The following is a 21,639-nucleotide window of genomic DNA, read 5'->3' as shown; positions in this document are numbered from 1 at the left end:
TTTTGTCAACACAAATTTATGCCTCTCTTTACGTAGTACATAGTACTATTCACCGCTCTCTTTTGTGGACGGTAATGTTGTTTTCTTTATCTCTATTTAAACACATGTTCTTTTAATGTTAACGTTGTCGTTCGTACTTAAAGAGAAGTACTTAAACTTATGTCTATAAGAAATGTTATTGCTTTTACCGAACACGCCTGCCAACCCCAAACCGATCTATATGTAACGAGCTGAAGTGGTCGTTCGAGCCATGTTTCTAAGAATGTAATGAAACTTAAAACCACGTCATAAAAAGATAATATTAATAAGAAGAGCAGAAAATGGACCTTGCGTTTACTTTTCGCAGCCTCTTTTATTGTCCTTTAGTCCTCACACTCTATGAGCAATGTATCTGATAAAGGAGAAAGAATTGTTTTTTTTTAGTCCGAATCTAGCCATATTAAACCTATCGTTAGCTAGATTTTTTAATTTTTACATAGTGGTTTCATGTTTTGTCCGGAGCGACTGTCTTTAAAAAATGTAACGAAACAAATGATACGCTTAATCACTGTTACCATTTTTTTTTGTAACTTTACTTTTACAGGCAAATTCCCGAGTTCGACAAGATACGTCTGAAGAAGGTCGGAGGTTACATCAACCGAAACATTGCGAAAATAACACTCAAAATGAGAACAGTAGTCAGAAGAATCCAAATAATCAAACTTTACGTTTATTCAGTTAACAAAAAGACGAGGCTACTGTGATTAGGACCAGATTGATAGAATAAAATCTTAGATGCGGAGTAAGATGCTTGTTCACATTAAATTTTAATTTTTGCATGTTTATATGGTCGGAGAATCAGAGAGGACAGAGGGAATTCCAAAGGTAAGCGATTCGAAGATTAAGACTATTAGTGTAGTGTAAAAAGTTTAGCGGCATCTCGGCGATGTCAATAGTGAAGGAGTGGGATTTTGCTGCGAATAGAATTGGTCGAAGGTACTTACGCTGAGGGGCTACAAGTGAAGCTTACATGTATTTTATTTACTAGCATATGTTCTTGGAGTTGTCCGGTATTAAACGTAACCTTAAATTCCTTTAAAAAAAATGAAGTAAAAAAAAAAACGGAAAGAAACTGAGATATGTGCATGAGATCATGTTTTTTCTAAATAATTCTTGTAAGCAAAAAAAAAAAAAAAAAAAATCGAGCTGAGATCGAAACTCAATCCTAAAGAGAGTGAGTCAAGTACGATAACCATGAGGGCAGCTTGACACGTCTTTTGAAAAAAGGTGTTTTCAAACCTACTTTTTATCAACATGAGGAATCTGTCATGGGAACGATTCACGCATGCACATTCGTGAAACAGTTGACAAACAGTTAAAAATTCGATGCCCACCTCCTTGTACAAATTTTTCAATTTTGACTCCTTAGTCGCCAGTTTTTCCGAATGAAAATCGATTAAAAGGGGGTTCCACATGCCTGAATACCCTTTATACCGAATATCAAGTCTGTAGTTCAACAAATCCGTTGACTATATACGTTGAAAAGTGTTCTCACACACATTCTTAGGGGAAAAAATCAAATTTAACTGGAAATTCCATCGTGCTTTCTACATCAATCTTTAGAATGCGTTTTTAATAACAATGTTCCCTTTGACACAAGAAAACATGGCATACAAATATTTCATTATTATCTTTATACAAGAAGAAAGGGTCAATGCTACTATTTTTATTGTCAACTAGACTTCAAATCAATAAAACTCGCTTTCTGAAAAGAAATTATTTAATTTTACTGTTTAGTCGACAGAATCGCATAACTTGATTTTTAGAATGGTTCATTTTCAAATGGGTAACGGTAGAGATTATTAACCATAACGACACAACATCAGATTAATCACTAATAGCTATACGTTTAAAATGTGTGTGAAAGGTGATGACGTACGTACGGACAAAGAGAGGCTTAGCTTATTATATAGATTGGTTACAGTTTAAAATCCTTTTGTATGACGTATGTTTCCTGTAGTTCTTTGCGTATGACGAATCAAGACAGTCAGCATTCCGTAATTAGATTGAAAACCGATGCCACGATGGGACGTATATGCTTCCCAATTTCCGCACGGCGTAATAATTTATAATTGGTATTGACTTATATTCTACATTGTCTGTCTGATTTCGACCATTTTCGCATACAAACATGTATACAGTTTCTCCACACACACACACACACACACACACACACACACACACACACACACACACACACACACACACATTATATATATATATATATATATATACTTTTTAAAGTGTAGTAATGATGTATGTATGTATGTATGTATGTATGTATGTATAAGTGTAGTGATGATGTATGTATGTGTGTATATATATTTTTTAAGTGTAGTAATGATATACGTATGTATGTATGTATGTATGTATGTATGAGACCATCCAATTGCTGAAGATGCAATGCAATAATTAATAAAATTATCTTATGACGCTGTTGTGTCGAACGTAAAACTCACACTAAAATACACTTTTATTTACTTGGGATTCATTACTAGGGCTATGACAACAGCATATTATTATCATTGTTTTGACTCTCGAGTATATATCCGAGACAGTTAGACACAGTTAATCAACCGAGAACTACATCACTTTTATATAAAAACATATAAGATATCAACGGATACACACTCGAGAGTCAAAACAATGGAAAGAATATGCTGTTGTCCTAATCCTCCTCATTACGTATCAAAGCCCGGAGGCCACTCGATGATAAGGGCTGAGGAACGTAAATAGGAAGTTTAGTAATTGTTAATTGTGTAAATTGGGTAGAATTTGATTGTTTATGAGGACAACTCAACAAAACTTGTTTACATTGGATTTGAAGGCTACCATGTTGTATTCAACTGAAAAGCAGACCAGCGGAACAGTGTTTCACGGGCGAGCAGTTCTAGGAAGGAAGCTTTGTTCATGGAATCTACGTTTAGATTTAGGCCCACTTTCTTGTCCTTTATGCTAGGATCAACCTAGAGCATTTGTTCTGTCCAACAATGATATAATAATATCGTGGGTTCTTCATTCGCGCCGGACCGAGAATGGAAATAGTTCACAAAACTTTAAGGTTTTAGAGGTAGACATTAATAACCAGATATATTCTGAAATGAGTACGTTTCAGTTTGAACAAAAGTGGGGTCCGCGTTCGCGCTAGACGTCCACTAGATGGAAACATTTTTAAGCACAGCGTTAGATGATGCAACAGATGAACGATGTAGCAGTGGAATTTCCAAGGGTTCTGATAGTTTATGAATAAACGGTATTGATCTTGTTCAATAGATGGACTTACACAAATTTCTTTTAAGAAAGAAATTATTACTTTACCAGTTCCTTTGACAGTGTCATGTTTATTCTAATAAAAAATAACAACAAAAAACTTTTAAAGAATCCACTTTCTTAGAGTATTCGTCGCGAGTCTTATTTTTGGTAACTAACATCGCAAGTGGAAGAACTCGAAAAGACAAGTGCTTCAAGAGTGGCCAAGACGCAAGTCGAAGAGGCTTTGAATTTACAACAATCGCGCCAAAATTTAGAATAACTTCGCAACTGAAAAAAAAAAAAATGAAATAAAGAACTAAACCCTGACCAGATCTGGCGCGATAAACCACCTTTTAAGGAGAAGACGAGTAGGTCAAACACAGATGTTTTAATAGCGCTCTGGAGGATATGAGAATACGTACACTTATATTCAATTCCGCGTCTCTCTGCTAGTATTTTGATAAATGTGAAAGTTGGGCTCTTTTCTCGCATTAATAGTTAAGTCAAACCGACCTATTTTAATTTGACTGTACACAGTAGACGTATTAGGTGTTTATGTACTGTTTATGCATTTGCGATATCAGTGCACAATGTTAAATAATTTGCATAATCCCTTTAAAAAAGCGCATTTTATTAAGTAACTACTATTTCTTATGTTCTTTTTTTATTTCAGTGATATTTTTTTTATATTAATTCAGCAAATAGTTTTGTTTCGCAATATTTCCTGGATAAATATTTAGCATTTGTATACAAATGTTTCTATCGTTAGCGGCACTAATTGATTTTGAAATAAAAATGCGATTTCTATTTCTAAATTGCAAATGAAAACGTCAAATAGATTTTCTTTGGTTTTCTTTCCGGTCACATTTGAAAGATATATAAATTTGTATTGAAATTATAAAAAAACGTTAACCTAATATATAATAGGCTGTATATCTGTCTGTCTGTCTCCATATTTTCAAACCCTATCTCCTCGAAACTAAAAGTCGCAAAGCGGCGCTAAGGGGCTTACAATTATTGGATTTTTTTATGAGCCGTTCTTTTATGGGTCTTTAGTTCATGTGCGTGTCACGTTGGTACAGTTGTAACGTTACCAGCTTTGAATGCTAAAATTTTTGCTTTCGGTTTCGATTCTTGCTGATGGCATCCATATACTATTTTTTTGCTTTTTAAATAACGACTCTAAAATAATATATACGAAATATGGACAAATTAAAATATCATATTTAAGCGTATTTTATGGTCGAGCAAAGTTGCTCCCGCCCTGCTAGTGTTTATATATACAAATAAATGAGAAAGAATGAGTTTATTGTTTACAACAAAGTTATGGATGGAATGTGTATCATTTTATGTTAATGTTTCAAGTATTTCAAGTATTTCAAGTAGTGAAATCAGAGAAGCGGCTAAACCAGCTAATATATATAATCTACGTCTTGTAGAAAACTAGAAGCATATCGATACCTTCGGTTTCAAATCCAAACAGCATGACCACTATCTGGTCGTATATGTTACACTCTCTTAGAATTTTCTTAGAGAGGCAGATATAAATAGAGGCTCCATATTTGCCCCAGGAAACACCGGCTAACCTTACTAGCTCTTTATAAAATACATTATTGTTAAACAAATTTTCTACTTTTCTAGTGATCAGCCTGTACATTATTGTTTGTATGATATGTAAAGAGACAAACATAATCAATGAATCAATTAAAACAAATACGATTAGAGTTGTTTCACTTTTAAATGTAATATGATTTTATTTGTAATTTGATCCTTGGACATTTTCCTTCATTTGTTGTATATTATATATAAAGGGTGTGAAATTATCAACCAAGTTGAGGAAACATAAGAAAATCATTTATATGATTGTTTCGAAAACTATATGCTTTTATTCATTAGATATTTATAATATTTCACTTATTTCTCGATGGTTTTATTTGTTCGACACAGGTGATCAGATACTGGTCTCCTTTGTTCGGATTTGAAACTGGCGGTGCCGATGTAATTCTGATTTTCCGTAAATGTAAATAAATGTTGAACTTGTTTTTTGTTTTCTTTTAGATAATAGTCAGTAACCTTATATATATATATATATATACATATACATATATACATATATATACATACATACATATATATACATACATACATACATATATATACATATATATATACATATATATATACATATATACATACATACATATACACATACATATATATACATACATATATATACATATATACATACATACATATATATATACATATATACATACATATACGTATACACATGTATATATATACATATATACATACATATACGTATACACATATATATATACATATATATATATATATATATATATATATATATATAATTATTTTTATACGTACAGACATCAGTGCAGGAAATGGTAATTACTGCTGGTCGAGCGATTTGAACCCAGATAGATAATAGTCACCTTTTACTCTTTTGCTATGACGTTACCCCTAGGCCAACACCAGTTAACACGAAAATTAAGGGAAATTAAACACCTATAAATGCCAAATGCGAGCACAACAGTAAAGCAGTCAGAGAGTGTTCTAACAACCAGAATGGATGAACGTAGCATATTTGCTAATTGACTGCCTTTTTGGTTTTATTTGCCAGATAACGTCAACTAATATATATATACAGCAGTCTCTAAATGAAATAATAGGAAAATAAAGTGTTAGGCATAAGTTGAAAACTAATGATGAATTCTAATCAATTAATAAAGTAAGTCGGATTTTCAAACCATTTCTATTCAAATCCCGAATTATCGCTTTAGTCACATAGACTCACACTGATATTTCATTATAATAGGATTATTAGTATAGCCCCGTTTGTCTTTCAAAATCAAAGTGTTGTAACGGCGCCGACAGCGTAGTTGGCATAGCAAATTCAAGTTAGATTGAACCAGTGAAGTCACTTTCCATAATAAAGGTTCGCGAGTGGGACAATGGATACCGTAGCAGACTATGAAATCAATCTTTAGTGGTTAAGATTTTAACCGATGTTATTAAATTTGCGTATTCGGAAATAGTTTTGTCGTGGGATATGCAAATTAAAATTTTTCAGTTAAGCTACATTATAAAACTGGTGCACAGTAATAATGGCACAGTTAAAAAATGGCATGAATGAATAAAGGGGGGAAATGGCACAGAGCAGTGATATAGAGCAATGGTTTTGAATAGTGTACCAAGGAGAATCCAATCACGGATTTCCAAAGTAAACCATAACTCTATTATATTTGGTTGTTATTATTGTATACGCGGTTGCTTGACAAGCGGGAGATTGAGGTTGGAATTTTTTTTTTGTTTCTATTTTATTATGTTTTTTTTTTTTTTGTCTTTCTTATTTACTTTGATTTTGACAGTTATACCATAGAAAAGTCAGCAACAAACAATTTTCAGACTTTCTAAGATTGATGCTTATTCTTTTCAAAAGTGGTAATCCGATTTAGGGACTGTCAAAAATCTAATTGTGTTACCGATTTTTTCACTGATTACAAAGAAGTAGTTCGATAATGTTCTGGCGACTTTAAAACGAGAATATCCTGAAACTGTTTTTTTATTTGACAAAAAGGAACGGCAAAAAAAAAAAAAAAATAAATAAATAAACAAACAAACAAACAATATTAAGTTTGCTATTTTATAAAGAACAGCTGTCTTTATTTTATTTTACTTCAGTCGAAGTTCTCAGAAATCAAGGGACCCACAACCTGGGGCTAACATTTGAACTCTATATGAAATACATAGATATTTGAATGTTCCATTAAAGTTCTTTATCTCTCAAACACTGAGTATCTCTGTGTATGTCCAGCTAAAAGTTAAAGTCTACAAAATAAAAACACGCAAAGTTTGTATTTTCTTGATCAGAGTTGCCCTAGATGAATAATAGCTAAAATTTATATAAAAAAATAATTATGAAGTGTGATAGAAGGGAGATCAACCGAGCTGCGTATCGTTAGGAGGAAACGGTTTTTCAGTATTATAATGTACTGATTTGGAAAGAAATTTCCGACTAACTCAGCTAGAAATTTAGAGTTTGTTTATATGTGTGTGTTAGACTAGAGAGGAATGGGCTGTGCAGAGAATGAAGACTGGATAAAGGAGATAGAATATGAAAATGATAAAGAGAGACGGATAGATAGATAAAAGTTTAAGTAGAAATGCGCTCCATATTTGCCCCAGGAAACACCGGCTAACCTTGCTAGCTCTTTATAAAATACATTATTGTTAAACAAATTTTCTACTTTTCTAGTGATCAGCCTGTACATTATTGTTTGTATGATATGTAAAGAGACAAACATAATCAATGAACCAATTAAAACAAATACGATTAGAGTTGTTTCACTTTTAAATGTAATATGATTTTATTTGTAATTTGATCCTTGGATATTTTCCTTCATTTGTTGTATATTATATATAAAGGGTGTGAAATTATCAACCAAGTTGAGGAAACATAAGAAAATCATTTATATGATTGTTTCGAAAACTATATGCTTTTATTCATTAGATATTTACAATATTTCACGATGGTTTTATTTGGAAATATCGTATGAATAAAAGGATATCGTTTCCGAAACGATCGTACATATCAATATGATTTGTTTATGTTTCCTCCTATGAAAACTTGATTGATAATTTCACACCCGTTCTATTTAAATAGCTCTAGGTAATTACACATTTTGAGCTTATCATAACTGCAACACAGAACTTTTAAATATATTTTACTGCGACTTTGCTCATTCAGACTCTGCGTATTACACCCCCTCTCTCTCTCTCTCTCTCTCTCTCTCTCTCTCTCTCTCATATATATATATATATATATATATATATATATATATATATATATATAATGTCGGTGGCATACACCCTAAGCGGGTTGAATCATCTTCCACTGACGGAGGAAATTTCAAGGGATATTTAGGTTCACAAGCGGTCTCCAGATGCATGTATATCCTGGTTAAGGGAGATGCAGGGAGACATCAGCGTGCTCCTACATAAAGCGCCTGTTATTTCCGAATGGTCACCCATCTGGTACTGGCAAGGCTAATCGTTGCTTAACTTTCGTGATCTGACGAGAACCGGTGTCAACGTGATTAATGTGTTGCATTCTGAATTTTGATAAACTTATTGCAAAAATTTTAATCGATATGTTTTCTATTCTTACCCACTCCTTCGAAAGAAAATGAAAAAAAAAAAGCGGCTATTGTAAAAAGTTACATGCATTTCAAATGACAAACCGGTTTTATTGTTTGATATTTAATGGCTTGGCTTTATTATGAAAAAAAAATTAGTGTATTCAACCTTAGGGTCTTATGGAAGTTCTACATTATATGATGTATCAGCAAGATTTCATTTCGTCATATGTGTATTTAACCTTTTATATATATATGAGTATCGGCTGAAGAGAGCTTGATATGATATTCTAAAACGGTCATTGATTATCAGGTTTGAAACCGACGGTACCGATTACTTGTCTCATCTAAACTTTCTGTAAATAAAACATAAATAATACGCCTTTATTTTCGGATTTTTCCTTATAATATAGCACTCGGCAGGGATCTATTTTTCCAATATATATATATATATATATATATATATATATATATATATATATAAATTTTGAAACAGTTTATAAAATATTTAAGTAATATAAAAATTAAAAATGACTAAATTTCTTTAGGTACATCGTAATTTTGTAATTCTGTCACCGTTTCATCTTTTCGCAGAATTTTATTGTTAGGTTATCTGTAAATTTTAAAGATATTTACGCATACAAAGTTTAGCAATATCGTTTTCCAAATAGAATTCACTTCTGCGGAGATGTTGAACGAAAAAGATGCAAAGAAAACGCATTTGTGTTATGTTTTGACCAGACACGCATACAAAAGAACGGATTCTATTTATATATAGATATAAGAAAACGACTGATTAGACGTCGCGGAGCGCTGTTCAGTGTACGAAAGGAAGTCGCCATTCTATAACATGAAACCAACGCCAGTAATCAGTTGCAAAGGTAAGTGGAAAACGATGCAACAAAAAGCGTGTGAAATATCGATAAGGGGAAAAATCGATCAGTCGGCTAAAGAAAGGTGAAATCAGGCCCAGGTAAATCGATATAGTTCTTAAGGATCGAACTTGAGAAAATATTGATCTTTTTCGCGGCATATCAACCTTTTTACAGCTAGTTATTAGAAATAGATAAAAATCATTAGTAACGATTCACCGAAAAGTTTGTTTTTTTTTGCTCAGAGCAAAACGGCGGGAGGCGATAGATGTGTTTATAATTGGGGAAAGTATAGGCACATTACTTGCACACACAAACATATATATATATACATACACTAACTCATTGTTTGTGAGTACGGCATAATCACGTTGACACACCGGTTCTCGTCAGATCACCGAAGTTAAGCAACGTTGAGCCTGGTTAGTATCAGATGGATAACTATTTGGGAATTCTAGGCGCTGTGTGTGCTCTCCGCTTATCTCGGCATTTGTTTCCAGTCGTCCTGTACTTCACTTGCCATTGGTATTTAACAATGTCGTCTCAGGAGAGGTGTGGTTGGAGATTGCGCACCTCCTGCCGCAAGAATTTTACGCACAGACAACCCTTCGTGGGTATCCTTAGTCTGTCCAAGAGTGAAGGAGCCTGTTTGTGAGATAAAAATCTTTAATGGGACATTCGAATATCTATGTATCTCATATAGAGTTCAGGTAGCGGGCCCTTTGAATTCTGAGAACTTCGACTGAAGTAAAATAAAACAGTGTGTGTGTGTGTGTGTGTGTCTGTAATATTATTGAAGTTTACACCGACATAGCAAAGTTTTTAGTTTAGTTTTTTTTATTTATGAGGGAGATAGAGAGAATAATGTTCAATATAGAGAACTACTATTTTTCTCCCTTCTGTTTTTTTTCTACATCTTCTCCTTACTTTTTCATATTAAAAAAATAATAATTTAGAATAAGTAGTAGTATCTGTTCTCGTGCTTCACTTAATTTAATTTGTCCTTGATTAATGTAGCGGAAACCCTTCTATACTAAGGCAGTTTTTATTTTTTGCTTACTTTCAGAGTGCCAATTTTGGGGAAACTGGGTTTCATTATACGTTAAAAACGACCTTGTGCCACATTTTACTTTCGAGGGGAGACAAATAAATACCAATTTTTAATTAAGTACGGTTGACGTTGGATACCGCTTTGAATTGTAAATTTCGAACTTACGGAAAAGCGTTATCAAAGTTATGCACAAGTATTCGGTTTCAGTGTGTGCCTCTCACTTTCTCGTTTTATATATAATATATATATTTTTTATGTATATATATATATATATATATATATATATATATATATATATATATATAATTTTATGTATCTACATAAAATAAGAAGAGGGACAGGACGCCGAAACACGCGTGTTTAAAAAAATAATAATAAATAAATAAAACTACGTCCAAATAAAAATGGGCGACTTTCTAAGAAAACACCGGATCTCCAAGGTGGAGACGTTAACCTTAATATCTTTTCGAAAATCAACAACAAAAACTAGGTAGATAAACCATAAAAACTAAACAGTAAATTGACTATGCGTAATGGATTAAGACGCGTGACTGAAATACAAAATCCAGTCAAGATACGCCGAAGACGAGTAGGGCCCCGAAACACACGTGTACGTAGATTACTGTTTAAAAAAAAATAAATGAATACATAAAATTATATATATATATATATATATATATATATATATATATATATATATATATATATATATATATAAAAGTGAAAGTGTATGTCTGTCTCTGTGTGTACATTTCCCTACGTAATAACTCTGTCAATTTTCGGTCTACAGACTCGAAATTTGATATAGAGGATACTGAGATTTGGAAAAATCGATGTGATTAGGTTTCGATCAGAAATTTGGCGATTAAGGGGTTGAAGTTCAACTATTTGACCTTTGAGAACTCTATCAAACTCCTCCGACAATTTTCTGTCTAAACACTTGAAATTTTAGATATAGGTTCATTGGACATGGATCTAAATTAATAATATAATTTGAGCCCAAAACAATAAATTTTAAGGGGTCATAATAGGGGTCAAAGTTTTAAAATTTGACCACTTTTTTTTTGTTTAACATACATCTCCAAATACCCCGGCAACGCCGAGCACCCATGCTAGTATATATATATATATATATATATATATATATATATATATTACTTTTGTATCTACAACAAATTTTATGCAAATATTTTCATTCTTTACTTCAACAGTGCTTTATTCATGAGCAGAGCGAGGCAGTAAATTTTGAAAATATATAGAAAGCAATTAACGTGCACAGAATTTTCCGCGTTTCATCCTCGTGAGAATTCGATTGCCATATATATTTTCAAAACTTACTAATATATAAGATGCGTTCCAAAAGTAATACCTCCTTTTCTTTTTATTCTACCGCGGGTCACAAGGGATTGTAAATTGTATTGTTATGATGTCTGAACCTATGCATTCATAATCTGAAATTTTTACCTCTCTGTTGTAGATATTGGCAGTATGAAACTCTAAGGAAGCAACACTTCTCAGAGACGTGCGTCAGAAGCAGAGATACGTCATTGAATTTCTGACAAAGGTGGACTGAGAATGATGTTCATTATGTAGAAAAAAGAAATTCTGGAGCAAAAAATGTCGCTCAATTTAATAGTACTACTCTTTTCTTAGTAGTTCTTCAACTTTTTGAGTTAAATAATACGAGGCTTTCATTTTGGAACGACCCACGTATATATGTATTAGTATTGGTACGATTTGTCGGAATCGACATTTTTTCGTGAATCGGAATCAGAATAAAATTACCGTTTTTGCGATGCCATGTTTAAAGCTTAAGTTTTAGAACTTAATTGATTTTAAAGTATCAATAATATGAAACCTTATAGTTCCCTTCCGCACATGTTTTTTTTTCAGATTTGTGAAAATACGTAAGTTTTTTTTTAATGGTAATCAGAAAATAACAAAATGAAAAACAAACAAAAAGCACAATAACTCTAAAGTTAAATATTTACAAATTTTACAGAATTTTCATCACTAATTGGATCAAAATCGAGAAATATCAAAATTGTCCAATTACTACTATATAAGTTAAACGGTGTTAAGTCTGGTCAATACTATATGGGTGACCATTTTGGAATACCAGATGTTGTATAGAATCCAATTTTTTTTTTCAATTAAACGTTCGGAATTTTTTATATGAGTTTTCTTTCGTATTTAATTGGATAACATTCGTATATTTAGAGTTTACCTTATTGAAAAGTTCAAAGATAAAAACAAAAAATCATCTTTTATCCTCCGCCATGTTCAGATATCAGGAAGTGTGGAAAGTTTCGTTTACTTCATAACCTGATCAGATTCAAATGGCTTCCAAAATGTTCAATCTCATCTTAATAAATTTCTGTATAGTTTAGATTGTAACGCGCGTACGTTTTTATTTTATTTTTTATTTTCACAATAATCACATAATCTATAATGAACCATAGATGTGATCACGTAGATAATACCATTTGAACGGAATTCTGTCACCTAATTTCATTAGAATTCTATTTTATTTACTTATTTTCTAGGAGGTGAGACACAAGATTAGGTGAGGTTTTGCTGTTTCTGTGGAACAAACGCGATCCGAACTTGACATATTCAGATTGTCAGCCCGTGTCGTTAACCATTTAGCCATCTCTACTGTCGAGTTCTGTTTTACGTTGAACGTTTAAAAAAAATGATCTTTCATTCGCGTTATTTTTTTTTAATTTAATAAAACTACATGCACGTTTGTATAGTTGTTCTATAGATAATTATTTAAAGCTTTCAATTAATTTTAAACCGTCTTGACTTATTTAACTATAAAATATGAATTTGAAAAAGCTTCATCTATTCCGCAGTCTAATCAACGGATCAAATTCACATCAATCACTTTCAAAAGTTCCTACAAATAGGCGCATGATGTATTAATTAAACACGATTTAACCGGCCCATTTAGCATAGTGGTTCACTAATGCATAGGGAGACCGGGGTTCGCTAATGGATAAGGAGACCAGGATTCATTTCTTGGTCGAATCGTGCGAAAACCTTTAAAAAATTATGTCACCTTGCGAAACACGAAGTATTTTAAAGTGAGGATCAAGAACAGGTGGAGTAGTCTTAATAATAGAGTCGCACCCTTCTCTATAGCAGCTTATGAAAAGGGAGCCTTCGGATCGCCCTTGAATATAGTCTGTTACTTAGATATAAATGCGATTCAACGATGAATGCTTGCTAACTACACAACGCAACGTCGATAAGGTTTTTTACGGCATATCAACCAATTTTATGTTATCATAAGGCGAAGTTTAGCACGTATTGGATACAATCCATTAAAAACACGCTGCTATTTGACCCTATAATAGTAAAATAGAACTCAAACTTTTAAATTTTAAGTACAGTGTAATTCAATAAATATATCTGAATAATCGGTTAAGTCGAGTTCGAAATCCATATTCCGCGTCTCTTGCTCTTGAGAGGATAATCTAACTATTTAAACATCGGCTTACATCATGGATATTGACAGCGCGCAAATTGGAGATGATCGCTTGTCGAAAGAACAACGACTTGGGCTCAATTATACTCGAGCGCCTCTATTGAAAAGCAACTTCGTTATCGAGCACATGTTCAATAATAACAAGCCGTCATAATAATATGCGTTGCGTCTCCATAGATACGCATATATTCAAAACAAAATCAAGTAGGTGAACATATATGTTCACATTGAGTAAAATTCGAAATACATTAACTGATCATTATACATTTCATAACGTATATACTAGGGGTATAAGTAGGTGATGTGGGATATATTTTGTTTGATTTCATGGAAGAGAGTTAGAAGTGAAAATTCAGATTACTTCGATTTTGATGCGTAAAAAAACTAAGCTTAAATTTTTAGCAAACAAACTAAAATTTTAGTATTTATTGATTGGAGTATTTTAAAGGCGTGAACTGTCATAGTATGAAAAACATCCTCAAATTTGAGCATTCAAATATTTCTGTTGTACAGGAAATTTGTTCCACAGGAAAATATTAAATTCAGTTATTTGACACGAAAACGGAAGTTTTTCGTTTGAAAACGTCTTAATAGTAAAACCCAAATTTTAGATATTTACATTTTTAGAATCAAAATCGATTAAATAAGGATGATAGATATAAGGTTCAGAAGTATGTATGTGTGTATGTATGTATGTATGTATGTATGTATGTATGTATGTATGCGTGTATGTATGTATGTATGTATGTATGTATGTAATCCTCGGAAGGTAACATAAAATGTTGCAAAACTGTTCAGTTCAAGAAATTTTATTGTTGACTAGAACGGGTATATATATATATATATATATATATATATATATATATATATATATATATATACAGGGTGACTAAAAAAAAACAGGCCCAACTCTAATTAGGCCTCGTTTCTTAGTGTTTTGTCCAAATGAAATGAAACTTTGGTCATGACTAGTTTATTATATTCAAAACATCACATCAAAACACTATGGTCTTTGGCCTTTTTTTCTCCGTTGACTGTAAAATGCTCAGAAAAACAATTGAATGTCCTCTGTTTTTTTTTGGGGGGGGGGAGTCACCTTGTATATATATATATATATATATATATATATAAACAACAAAAGTCTATATTTCAACTTTCAAGACATTGAACATTTTACCGTTTACTTTTTAAAGCAAGTTGAAATGTTCAATTCCTGAGAGCTCCTGTTTTACACCGCAAAATCGCATGTAATTATAATGCCCATTTTAAAACTTATTCTGCCTTTAACTCATCACAATATGTATTCATTCCTTCAAACATTATTGGCTACATATGTGCATACATGTTTCAATTTCCACTTAGATATCTGAAGGTCCGACAAAGCTGGACTTCAAATAAAGTCGCTGCCGTAACGTGTGCCAATGTGTAGCTTGAAATGTTTTTATAAATAAGGAAATTGATGCAATACAAATCTTATTATTTTTTATCATAATTTTATAAACAATGGACTTTCATTGGATTAACATCTAGAAAACAACAATCATGCAAATAATATTATATATATATATATATATATATATATATATATATATATATATATGTGTGTGTGTGTGTGTGTGTGTGTGTGTATAATGCGTATTCCCCTTCGTGTTAATCTCATGTATTCAATACAAAGAGCAGCTTTAATCTCAATATTATTATTTAAAGCATCAACAAACAGTTTGTGTGTGTGTGTGTATATATATATATATATATATATATATATATATATATATATATATGTAAACAACGAAACATAAAACTATTTACGTCATGTATGTGTGTGTATATATATATATATATATATATATATATATATATGTAAACAACGAAACATAAAACTATTTACGTCATGTATGTGTGTATATATATATATATATATATATATATATATATATATATATATATATATAAGCAACGAAACATAAAACTATTTACGTCACGCTCCTTGAAACTCAATAGTTAAAAATACTGATTTTTTTAATACTTAATTAAAAAAAAATCAATTATAACGTGATTATAAACAAGCGTAATATTTCTCTCTCGCATTTTCATTGTAATTGCTATAATTCATGAATACCTATTCTTGGTTTTAAACGCGTATAATATTAAATACTTAATACAAAAAGTAGTTAATGTTCTTTTTGAAGCCGAAACAAAATCAAAAGGATTTAAAAAGCGTATAGCTCATATGATCTACTGTGTTCAATTACGCACACGTATTGTTAGGGAAACAGTTAAATTGTGCGCTCAGGCGACTCGATAATAAAGTAACGTATATTCGATTAATAGGTTTCGTTAAGTTTCGGTATTAAATATCTAGAAAAAAAAAACGTGTAGAGGTTCATTTAATTGCAAAGGGATGATGACGTATATTTGCTTTGGTCGTTTTGTTTTACGGCATATCAACTTTTTTCTGGTTATTTAATGCTACGTAGTTTTGAATTTTAAACTTCAAGTTGCTTATATCTTCAAATATTTATATGTGGTGTTTAGCTAAAAAAAATTTTTTTTTGTAGGACAAACAAACTGTTTTGGGCTTTGCAGAGCATGATTAAGTTTTGCAAAATGACATCATTTTTCGATGCACTTTAATCGATATCTTCAGATCTACTAATCTGGAAGCACCAGTCAGACGTATGTTTAATGATATATTCAAATGAAGTCTTTCAAAATACACGAACAAGAAGATGAAATAGTTGCACTATACGTTTCTGAAGTTTTGAGATGAGGATTGGTTATTCGTATTATTTGGCTGACGGAACGAGAGCATGGTAGTAAATAAAAGTTCCGTTTGAAATTCCGTATAAATTCCAGAGTTCGACGGAAACATCACCGAGTTCGACAAGATACATCTGAAGAAGGTCGACTGAAACGTTGTGAAAATGACACTGAAGATGAGAACAGTAATCCGAAGAATCCAAATAATACTAACAGCTGCACAATTACTTAACTTTATTAAACTACATAAACAATATTTTCTATCATTTCAATGCCTGTTATATTTATATACATTACTTCATATATTTTATGCCGATTACGTAGTTTTAATTGAGAAAATACTGCAAGATTTGAAATCATTTGTTTTAGCCACAACAAAAACCTTTCCCGACAATAACATGTCCAACATGTGCTCGCAAGTCAAACACGTGAATTTCTCAACGCTAAATCAAAATAAATCAAAATAACCTTCATCTTTGTCAAAATCTAAACATCGGCTCATGTCATAGATTTTGACAGCGCGCAAATTGGAAATGATCGCTTGTCGAAGGAAGAACAATTTGGGCTCAATTTCAATTATATTTGAGCGCTTCTATTGAAAAGAGACTTTGCTACCGAGCACATGTTCAATAATAAAAAGCAGTCATAATAATACGCGTTGCGTCTCGATAGATACGTTTAGATTGTGGGTATATCTACAATATACGATTGTGTTGGGTAAACTCCAAAATAAAAAAAGCTGAACTTTATAAAATCTGTAACACAGATGATAAACGTATAAGTAGATAACGCGGGCTATATTTTTTTAATTTTATTTCATGTAACAAAGCTTGATGCTATTCGTGAAAGCTCAGATTCCTCCGATTTTGATGTCCGAAAACTATTGTAACGCTGTCCGGGAACGAACACCTTGTAGCCTGAGTCGCAAATCAGACAAATATAGAAAAGAACTTTAACTCGTTTTTTCTTGTACAACGACATTTATTTCCTCATTCTCCCGTTACCGTGATCGTCTTCTCGAACGTACTCGCTCCTTTTTATAGTCTTCTTTTTCCTTACCGTGACGCCATTTCATTCACGGCTCGGTATTTGCATATAGAAGGCCGCGCTATCTTACACTATGCTTAAAATTTCATCAAAGAAACTGGACTTTTGGAAATATTTATTAATTGGAGTATTTCAAAGATGTGTTAAGATTAATAGTATGTACATACATCACCAATTTGAAAATTCAAATATTAAGTAGATGTATATGTTAGTGGTGGGATGATTCCAGTATTTTTCCCGATTCCGATACAATTACCGATTCGAATTCTTTATGAATCTTTAAATATTTAATATGTAAAATTAAAGGACCCTCTTTCTGCGTTGATTACTTGATTTCTATATGAGATACATAGATATCTATTTGTTCAGTTAATATTCTATTCTACGACTAAATAGTTCATTTACGGTAAAGCTGTGATTAACATTAAATTTTTCTGTCCCCAATTAAGTACTTAATATAGCTTATCTTCTTTTCGTTTCTGGGGTTGATCATTTTCCAGTACAATAATGTATCTGATCTTGTAGAGTGGCCTGTTAAATGCTGAAATTTGTATTAACATCAACAGGAGAAAGTGCTAAATTCCTCGTATAAGTGCAAAACCCGTCTTGAATGGATCTTATTTGGCTTTTTGAATGTTGGGCTACGTTTTATCTATAGGAGAAAGGATCCTCGTGCGAGATTGTCCTGACAAACCTCTGTACAGAGAGAGCGAATGTTCTTGAGGATCTTGTTTAGTAGGCGTAGAAACTATAAAAATGCGCAGATTTATTTATAATCAAATCAACTTAAAAAAAAACAAACAAACAAAAAAAAAACAGAACATATTGCATAACTTTGGAGGGATATAGGGATTTTTTCTATTTTAATCTGTCAAAAGACCAATGGGTTTCATAGATTCGCTTGGACTCCTTACTATAAACTGCTTTGTTGTTTTGCTAAACGACAAGCAATATCTCCAAAGTTTCAAAACATAAGTATAAACATATATGTCTTAAGGAATCATTAACAAAGCATGAGATTTATCTCAGCGCCAAAATCCGACAGTCCTGGTCAAAACTGAGATCTTTTTTCCCCTGTGACTAAAGTATGACTTTATTCCTGTGCAGTTCTAGGAGGTTTGCCCTCCCAGATTCTCCCTCCTTTCTTTGGGAATGAGTTTATTGCTATTTGCCTGACGCGCCTCTACATAAGAATGCTGACGGGGATGCCCCAAGTATTTTTTTTTGTGTGTGTGTGGGGGGTTACTGATTGCCCTTCTTCTTTGCGCTGGCTTTTAAAATCCCATTTCCCCGACTCTTGTGTTACATTAGCCCGTCGTAGGAGGGAGATAAATAATCGAACAAGATCACGAAAAAAAAAAATGTAAAACAGAAAAGTTCAAATTAAAAAGACATAATTAAATTTTATTCGATTTTGTATCCATTAAAATTATAAATCCTTGACGATTTTGCGGATTGTGAAATCCGAATTTGTTACGATTGGTTTATTCGCCACAATATCTGAAGACATGTTAGGTTGGTGCAAAAATAATGTCGTTTATATATATATATATATATATATATATATATATATATATATATACAAACGACATTATTTTTGCACCAACCTAATAAATAATCTATCTATCTATCTATATATATATATATATATATATATATATATATATATATATATATATATATATATATATATATATATATATATATATATCTATCTATCTATCTATCTATCTATCTATCTATCTATATATATATATATATATATATATATATATATATATATAGTTTTTTGCCTGAATCTTGTCTTTGCCGATCGGACGAGGCCATCTTTTAAAAAAAGGATAACAAGGGAATATAATAATCGATAGAAAATTGCGTCTATACTAATAAATACGTAATCTGCATGAATTAAAATATGATATTTAAGTGTATCTTACGACCGGATAACACCGGGCAGCCTGCTTGTATCTCTATATAAAAAAGAAAAGAAAACTGTCCATTAAATTACGACGAACAACAATAAAATGGAAATAAAAATATGATTATGTGCTAATTTTCAGAAATCAAGAACTTGTCAACAGCATATCAGACCCGCAAAAGAATCGATATATGAACCAAAAATATATATTCATGAGATTTTTTTCCTTTTTTTTTTTTTTTACCAAGGAGTCACCACTTATCAAGGCCCAGAGGCCACTCGAGGATAAGTGTTAATGAGTGTACGAAAGTTAATGGGGGAAATATCGTAGTAATCGTTGGTAGTGGAAATTTTGTAAATTAGATTACTTAAGGAAACGGCTCATCAAGAATTTGTTTACATTAGACTTGAAGACGACCATATTGAAGTCAGTCGGAAAGCAGGGAAATGGAAGAGTGTTCCATAGGCGCGCAGTTCTAAGAAATAAGCTTTGCTCACGGAATCTACGTTTAGGTTTAGGCGCGATGCACAGATTCAATCAGATATTGGATTTCGATTACTGAATGCCAAAACTTAAGAGTAACAGAACGATGACCACGCTATTAAAATCTTAAATGCGACACACACCGAACCTCTTTGATAAGATTGTATACCCAGTGTTATAAAAGATCTCTTTGAGAACATTATGATCCTTGAAACATTTAGTGGCTGTTCGCGTACATGCTTACATTCTGCATCTGATGAATTGTATATTAGAAAAATAAAGCGATCCCTTTAACTACAACGGCACAAAATAAATTTAAAGAAAATAAAATAACGATTTAATTTGTTCTACAAGAGAGTCGCCGCTTATCAAGACCCGAATGCCACTCGAGGATACGGATTAATGAGTCTCAGGAGGTCTGTGATATAACACCTTAATGATAGGCAGTGGTGAAAATTAGATAGAATTTGATTATTCAAGAGGACGACTCAACAAGAACTTGTTTTCATTGGACTTGAAAACGACAACGTTATAGTTAGCTGGGAAAGAAACCGCGTAGTATAGAGTTCCACAGACGGGTTGTAGGAAAGAAACTTTGTTCATGGAATTTGCGTTTAGTTTTAGATATAGAGAGTAGAAGAAATTGTTGATAGTGGTTGTAGCTAAACAAGCGTTATGAATATTTTGAAGACATATATTGGTGCTAAGTAGAGCACTTGCCTTGAAAATAACGATAGAATAGAAATAGACTGACAACGTTCTTCTGTGAGAAAGAGACTGTAAGCAAGATGAACGGTATCGCTTACTAGATTTCGAAGTTGGTTTTGCCGATAAAAAATAGCTAAGCACGTTACATAAATCAAATAAATCGCAAAGAAAAGTGGACTTACCACGGAAGTCGGTACCACATTTTGGGGCTTTTGTGGCGTTTTCTGGACACAAATATGCGTTCCGTACTATCCAGGAGTTTATTCCTTGAATTAATCGACGACTGACGATTGTGCTTCCCCTCTCCGTAACTGGCGAGATTAAGGTGGGAAAAAAAAGCCAGAAAAACACATAGTACAATCCGTGATTTCAGTTTTAAGAATCCCGCTGAAGCCTTGGAATATAAGCCAGGAACAGAATGACGCGATTGTTGGCGTCTTGTCAACAACAACACTGAATATTTGATTATTAAAAAAAAAAAAAAGTATGGAAGGTCAAAACGACCAAAATTTCTTCTTCTTTTCTAGCCGATTCACTAACCGGCCTTCATTGTTTGATCCCGAGATTAATGCAGATAAATTGGTATTTTATCTTAATTCCTTTGAATGCCTTAGATTGTTGCTCTTTTTTGTTTGTCTGTTTTTTTGTTTTATATTAAAGGCCGGAAGATGTTTTGGTTCATCGTAGTTAAAAGACCGAGTATATCGATTTGTTTGAACGTGTAAAAAAAGTTATTCCTTAGGTTTTTTTTTTGTAGGTGCTTTGCTGTTTTTTTTTTGTTTTTGTTTTTTTAAGCAAAGAAAAAAGCTAGGAAGAATAAAAAAAAATACCCAGGGAAATAATTCCCTGT

General features: G+C 32.2%; 1 protein-coding gene across 4 annotated transcripts in view; it reads right to left on the bottom strand.

Annotated features, from left to right (window-relative positions):
- The window catches only part of LOC145299148 (inactive tyrosine-protein kinase transmembrane receptor ROR1-like), a 1,518,258-nt gene that overhangs the window by 424,102 nt on the left and 1,072,517 nt on the right, over window positions 1–21,639 (bottom strand). For 2 of the 4 annotated variants that reach the window (XM_080144381.1, XM_080144382.1), the window contains exon 1: window positions 20,972–21,639. This exon is cut by the window's right edge and continues 135 nt beyond it. The exons of the other annotated variants lie outside the window; for them this stretch is intronic. In XM_080144381.1, coding sequence (XP_080000507.1) covers window positions 20,972–20,991 — 20 coding nt within the window. In that variant the 5' untranslated portion in view covers window positions 20,992–21,639. The remainder of the gene's footprint in view (window positions 1–20,971) is intronic. 4 annotated transcript variants of the gene reach the window in all.

The sequence above is a fragment of the Euprymna scolopes genome, chromosome 2, assembly GCF_053919585.1.
Source record: "Euprymna scolopes isolate OS-2025 chromosome 2, ASM5391958v1, whole genome shotgun sequence".
Taxonomy (NCBI): Eukaryota; Metazoa; Mollusca; class Cephalopoda; order Sepiida; family Sepiolidae; genus Euprymna; species Euprymna scolopes.
Note: the sequence above shows the minus strand (reverse complement) of the source record. Positions and strands in the feature narration are given on the sequence as shown.